Source organism: Danio aesculapii, chromosome 22 (assembly GCF_903798145.1).
Source record: "Danio aesculapii chromosome 22, fDanAes4.1, whole genome shotgun sequence".
NCBI classification, from domain to species: domain Eukaryota; kingdom Metazoa; phylum Chordata; class Actinopteri; order Cypriniformes; family Danionidae; genus Danio; species Danio aesculapii.
This window is the reverse complement of record NC_079456.1, coordinates 14,138,134-14,145,633: the sequence shown is the minus strand read 5'-3', so window position 1 is coordinate 14,145,633 and position 7,500 is coordinate 14,138,134. Positions and strand designations below refer to the sequence as shown.

The 7,500-nt window shown below is 35.0% G+C and overlaps 1 protein-coding gene across 1 annotated transcript in view; it reads left to right on the top strand.

Annotated features, from left to right (window-relative positions):
• cntnap5b (contactin associated protein family member 5b) overlaps window positions 1–7,500 on the top strand; it is a 124,909-nt gene that overhangs the window by 93,648 nt on the left and 23,761 nt on the right. The window contains exons 10-11 of the mRNA XM_056448563.1: window positions 1,266–1,450; window positions 3,612–3,763. Of these exons, the coding sequence (XP_056304538.1) occupies window positions 1,266–1,450; window positions 3,612–3,763 (337 nt within the window). The remainder of the gene's footprint in view (window positions 1–1,265; window positions 1,451–3,611; window positions 3,764–7,500) is intronic.

The window sequence follows — 7,500 nt, the reverse complement described above, 5'->3', positions numbered from 1 at the left end:
GATGGTCGGATAAGAGACTTACTGATGGATGAGTGATTGTATGAATGAGTGAGGGATTGGATAGATGAAGTTAACGAGAGAGTAGGTATGGATGCATAAGTGAGTGCATGGAGGGATACATGAAGTGATTGATAAGAAAGTGGATAGGGAATGAGTGTATGAATGAATAAATGGAGTGAGTGAGTGAGTGAGTAGGCTGGTGGGTCGCTGGTTGAGTGAGTGAGTGAGTGGATGAGAGGTTTGGTGAGTGATAGATGGATTAATAAGTTGAAGGTTGAGTGAGTTAGTGAGTGAGTGGATGGATTAGAGATGGTGGGTGAGTGAATAGTGGATGGATGCATAAGTTAAAAGTTGAGTGAGTGGATGGATGAATGGATGAAAAATTTAAAGGTTGAGTGAGTGAGTGAGTGAGTGAGTGAGTGATGCAGGGATGGATGAAAAAGTTTAAGGTTGAATAAGTGAATGAATGAATGAATAAGAGATGCGTGACTGTCTGGGTAATTGATGAATGGATAGTTGAGTGATGAATGGTTGAGTGAGTGATTAAGTGGATGAGTGAGTGAGTGATGGATGAGTGACGGATGCATAAGTTAAAGGTCGAATGAGTGGATGAATGAATGAATGAGTGATTGATGAATAATTTTAAGGTTGAGTGAGTGAGTGGATGGATGAGTATATGGACAAATTATTTGATTGAGAGAGAGAGAGATGGATGAATGAGTGAGTCAATGAGAGTGAGACGATGGATGACTGATGCTTGCTTGAGTTTGTGGATAAATAGAATGATTTATGTATAGATGGATTATTGGATGAATAGTTGGTAAGTAAGTAGATGATGAATGAGTGAGTGAATGGATGAATGAATTGATTGAGTGAATATCGGATGAGTGAAGGTAGAGTGTAAAGTAGTGATTGAGCATATGGATAGATTTTTAGATTAGAAATAAATGAGTGAGTGATTAAATGAGCATATAGATTGGTACTTGGATTGGGTACTTGGTGGACAAATAGATTTACAAAGGTGATGGGTGAATGAACGAATGAGGGATAATTGTGTAAGTAATAGATTGGTGGGTTAGTGGTTAAATTACTTAAACTTATATACATATAAATAATGCTACACAATGACCAAAACAAAACCACTGACCAACTCAAAATATGAACAAGCAGAAAAACGGTAACTGCAGTACAGCTGTGCTAAGAGGAATACTGATGATGGAAATGCTCAAACTGTGTTTTTTCTCTGATTGTGTTTTTGTCTTAAGACGATGCTAAGACGCACCCGAGCAGTGGTCACGTGTCAGTGTTTCTGGGCGGTCTTTTGGATGACCAGCACTGGCACTCCGTACTGATCGAGCGATTTAACAAACAGATCAACTTCACTGTGGACAGACTGACCAAACACGTCAGGACGGGTGGACTGGACGATTCACTAGAGGTCGATTATGAGGTGAGAATGTTCTTAATTAATTGTCTTGTTTTAGTTTGTTTGGTTTGCATATGGAATTGAGTTTGTTTATTTTTTATTATTGAGCTTTATTAAGGACGTCAATTAAAATGAATGTTTTTAGAAGATAATATGTCTTTAAATATACATTTTATTTCAGAAAATATGACTAAAACTCTTGATGGATTAAAGAATTTTTTTCCCCCAGTGAAATGCTACATAGATTCAGTTTAGAATAAATTGTATACATTTTATTAATATTTACATGAAACAAAGCCGTGTTGAATCATTTAATCATTTAAACATTTTCAATAGAAAAATGTAATTAAATTTTGTTCACTTCTTAAACTCTTATTTATTTAATTGCAACATTTGTTTGTTTGCAATAATGATATAATAATGTTCTAGTTTTTAAGTGTTTTGTACATGTAAATATTGACATTCTATTAAACTATATTAATTTAATTATATTTTGTCTTTTATGCAAATATTATATTAACTATGCAATGATTATAATATTTTATTTTATTTTATTTTATTTTTGAAATATATACATTCAGACATATCAAGAAAATATATATAAAAAAACTGATTTGATTTTTAAGCTGAAGATTAGCCTGAATAATTCTTTATCTCTTTGCAAATGGCTACCAAGAATAATTTTTTAGTGAATAGAATGCCCCTGCTGGAAAAAAAAAACTGCTTAAACCAGCCTAGGCTGGTTTTAGCTGGTCGACCAGCCTGGTTTTAGAAGGGTTTTGGCCATTTCCGGCCATTTCCAGCCTGGTCTTAGCTGGTCAGGCTGGAAAATGACCAGCCTAAACCAGCTTGTCTGGCCTGAAACCATGATTGGAATGGCTGGAAACCAGCCTGGAAATGGCTGGAAACCCCTCTGAAACCAGGCCAGTCGACCAGCTGAAACCAGCTGACCATCTTAGGCTGGTTTAAGCTGTTTTTTTTTTCAGTATTGTATGTTTTAGAGATAATAAATGTATTAATGTGTTGCCTTTACTGATTGACAGCAAATTCATTTCATATTAATTATGTAATAAGTTGCAGCAGTACAAGAGCAAGTACTCACACACATGCATACATTACTTTTTTGCCCAAAAAGTTAATAAAATTCAGCAGTTTTCCAATAGGTCTGTATAAAACTTGTCAATAACACTTTACCTTAGGTCAAAATTCATGCTACTGGCTTATTTCCTGCCTATTATTAAGCAATCAACTGTTCATTAGTTCATTCTTACCCCTTCTAAACCCTAAACCCAACTTCTAACTTACCTAGTAGTTAATTAAGCTAGTAGTGTTAGTTAACCCTTTCACGCGAGCGTTTTAAATACTCCAGTTGACCCTCCTGCATGAGTTGCCCATTGCGTTCTAAAGTTCCTATCCCGACGCCTCAAGATTATCATGTGACCAACCAGCCCTACTGATCCATGTATGTGTCGTATTTTGTTTCTTTTTGCCCTTTTCTGTAAATATTGACAAATATTCTACTTTTATTGTGAAATTTCTGATACTCAGATTCTCAAATATGTGATAGAACATATATTTTGTCTTTTTAACAGTTTATTATGATCATATTATTTGTTACAAGACTGGTAATGGGCACTGCCGTTGCTGCTAAATGGGATACAGCCTCAATCGAAAGTTAACGAGAAGTATTTATATTATTTAATAAATTACACGTTAAATGTATTTTATCACTCCTACCTCAACCCTCACAGTAATGTAAAAATAGTATTTGTTGTACAAAAAGAAAAGTATCAAAAAAAATACACTATTGTGTCACAAAAAAATATACACTATTGACGTGAGTATGCTCAGCTGTATCCCATCTAGACTTCACCCACTCCTGCAGCCCGGTGAAGTCTAGATGGGACAAAGCTGAGGATACTCGCGTCAATATAGCATAATTTTTGTGACACTGTATAATAATAATAGTTGTGTTAATACTGTGAATTGTAACCTAAACTAAAGCATTACCAATTTGTCTATCTGCTAGCATGTTGGTTTAAAGATTGGCAACATGTTGACCACAATCAAGTACCTTGGTTAAGAGCGTAACGCCTTAAGCACCAAATCGCTCAACTTATAATTGACCTCATTCCATGTTGTAAAACCTCTCCAATGCTGTTGTTTGTCCATTCATTTCACAAAGCTCAGCTTCGGCGGCATCCCTCTTCCTGGAAAACCAGGCACGTTCCTGCGCAAAAACTTCCACGGTTGCATGGAGAACCTTTACTACAATGGCGTCAACATCATCGACCTGGCCAAACGCCGCAAACCGCAGATCTACAGTGTGGTGAGCATGTTCATCTCAAACATTTATTATTGATAATCTCACACATTTGTTATTGTTGTTATGATTGGACTTGTGAAAATAAGACAAATGACCACAGGCTTTGATGAATGAGCGGTCCTATCCTATCCTATCTATAATAAATGCTTCTTGACCCCAGTATTTAGCGATTTTTTTTTATTTCATTTTTTCCGGTGGAGAGATGCCAGAATGTTTTGCTGCCCAGTTTTTGGATTGTGATGAATTTTTGCAGTTGGGAGCACAAACAGTGTTTATAAGGAGATTGATTTTTATTTTCGCTCTCATTAGTTTTCACCTGCATTTTTAACTCTGGTGTGGTTCTCCGTGGAACCGGGCAGCAAAATAGAGCCGTTTCGGAGGGTTTTTTTGAGCCGTCGCCAGTATTCTATGGCAGCACGAGGGAGCTTTTTAAGAGAATGAATTGTGGTTTTGTCCACATTATTCCCACGGCGCTGAGAGCGGTGTCATTAAAATATCTTTTACAAGGTGGGCAATCAGTCTCTGAGAGCTGCTCGGGCCTTGGATTATGCCTCGTAAATGATCAGCTGATGAATACCTCATAAAATCAACCTCTCGAAAAAAAAAAAAAAGGTCTGGGGACTAAATTATAGTCATTTTAAAAATAAAAGAAGGGCTTTAATGAGTGGGATGCCTTTGTGTAATGACACGCTCATGCTTGTCTGAATACACCACGAGCGAGATGTCTAAATGTCTGTACTTTTTCATATTGTTTGGGTATTTGGTGTTTAATCATAGGATAAAGAGATAAGTCATGAATTGTGCTTTTTACATATGACTTATTTGGAATTTGAAGGGTTTTAAGACAAAAAGACAATAGAATATAGATAGATGTAGATCTAGATTGACGTAGATTGATATAGAACGATGGATGGATGGATGGATGGATGGATGGATCAATGGATGGAAAGACAGACAGACAGACAGATAGATAGATAGATAGATAGATAGATAGATAGATAGATAGATAGATAGATAGATAGATAGATAGATAGATAGATAGATAGATAGATAGATAGATAGATAGATAGATAGATAGATAGATAGATAGATAGATAGATAGATAGATAGATAGATAGATAGATAGATAGATAGATAGATAGATAGATAGATAGATAGATAGATAGATAAAAGCTGTTTGAACAGGAATGCTTAGTCACATTGCTAGTATTAACTTTTTTATGACACATTGCCTGAATCCCCAATTGTAATTTATTCTTCTACTCTACATTTCCCTCAAAACATCAAACTGTTTATTCTCTAACTGTTTATTCTCTAAAATCAGTCATCGAAGATAATAGAATGAGATACAGAATCAAAAAATAAATAAAAATAGGTAGTTCCAATCAGTTTTGATAACAGTTCGGAATAAATGCTCTTCCCTCAAACCATAGTTGTAACCATAGCTCAGTGACAGTTGCCGGACCCTTCATTCATCAGTGGGATCTCAAGAACACTGATCTCAATCAGCTCTTTGGTGAAGCACATGTCAATAAACTCACAAATAGGCTCAAAATTGTGCAAAGAGGTAGCTAACGAATGTTACTATGAGCTATTAGTTGGGCCAGACGGAATCTGCGGACATGTTTTGCTATTTCTGTGCAGAATTTTGTTAAAAATCTGCGGAATTATACGGAATGATTTTGGGAGTATCATAACTAAAACCTTAATATATGAAATAAAAAGTAATACCTTTTTAAGTTGTATTTAATGTTTACAATGCAAATCCAATTATGGTAAACAAAGCAAGTCTCTCATATAATATCTCTACTAAAAGACAGAAAATATTACTTTACAAACTATATTGTAAATGATGTCAATATTTTTATATTAGTCAATAATATTACTGAAGTTAATTTAAAAACTGAATAAATATAAATTTACACACATTTACACAAGTAAATAAATAGACTCAATGATGGGCTAAAGATCTGCGGAATTCTGCACGCTCAGATTCCCTGTGGGCCTATTAGATATGCCCATGTCATTGACATGCATACTCACTATCTTTCTCTCACACGCAACTTGTTGTAAGTGATGAAAATTTTGTTAATTATTATTTTGCAAAGAGGAAAACTTGTTTTAACTTGTCTTTTAAATTAATCCAGGCAAATGACAACAGAATAAGTACGATAATCAAGCCTGATCTCACAAGGAAACTATTTAATGTTTTGTCGGTTTAGTGGCTAATTTATGCGAATTTGTTCAGTCATATGAAAATGTACGATTTAAAAAAATTAGCCGCGGCACCAAAACCCCACCCCTAAACCCAACCATCATTGAGGGATGAGCAAATCATATTAAATTGTATGAATGAGATTGTACGAATTTTACAAGCCACTAAATCAAAAAGTTACGAATTGCTGTGAGATAGCATCGCATAATCAAGCATTAAAGGATTTTATATGCAATCTGTTGATTAACTCTGTATACTGTTAGAATTATTAGCCCTCCTGAGTTATTAGCCTCCCTGTATACCCCCCCCCCCAATTTATGTTTATTGAAGAGAAGATTTTTTTCTAAACATACGTTTAAATAACTTATAACTGATTTATTTTGTTAGCCATGATGACAGTACATAATATTTGACTAGATATTTTTCGAGATACTAGTATTCAGTTTAAAGTGACATTTAAAGGCATAACTAGAATAATTGTTAGTTGTTAGAGTAATTAGGCAAATCATTGTATAACACTGTGGTTTGTTCTATAGACATTTGAAAAATATATATTGCTTAAGGGGGCTAATAATATTGACGTTAACATTTAAAAATAAAAAATACAAACTTCTTTTATTCTAGCCGAAACAAAACAAATAAGACTTTTTCCAGGAGAAAAAATGTAGTAGGAAATACTGTGAAAAATTTCTTGCTCTGTTAAACATCATTTGGGAAGTTTTATTTATTTTTAAATCACGGGAGGGTGAATAATTTTGACTTAAATGTATATATACAGCATATGGCTAAATGATTTGTTAGCTATAGACTGATATACAACTGTTGATATCTACATCTATTTCTATATTCATCTATAACTATATCTATTGTTATCTATAGTTCTATATCTATATCTATAGTTCCTTTCTGCTATTGTCGTGGGTTTGCTGTCCTATCATGTCACATCAGTACAGTGTTGGACACCAGAGCTCAGCTAATCTCTCCAGCCATTAATCTGGATCCCGCATCCAGGGACTTCAGCAGGACTCTGTGCTAATGACGGAGACGACGAGTCCCGCATAGTCCCTGCCACCCTCTGATGCTTTCATGGCAGACACTTCCACTCTCTCTCAATTATGCAGCACGGTTTCAGTCGGGCAAATATACAGGCTCCTATGGGGCCTTTGGAGCCCAATTAGGGCCAAGCAATGAGGCATGCGGTCTCCTGAGTTACTAGTGCGATCATGGTGGGATTTAGAGCCGGTGTGGGATATATCATGTTAGGGATTACATGGGTCGGAAAGGTTTTATTTTAATGTCTGTGATATTGTGGATTACAATATATGCTTGTCTGTTTGAATTGAGGAGTTTTGAAAGATTTGTTGTTTTTTTTTTTTCTCCTATTGAAATATTTAAACTTCTTGGCATCTACTTGAGAGGCAAAATGTAATGAATTATTGACTGTGTTCAGAGTATATGTAAGTTATTCATAGAGCTAAGTCTCAACCCATATCCAATTTAAAAAACAAAACAAAAATATTTTAAAACAAAAAA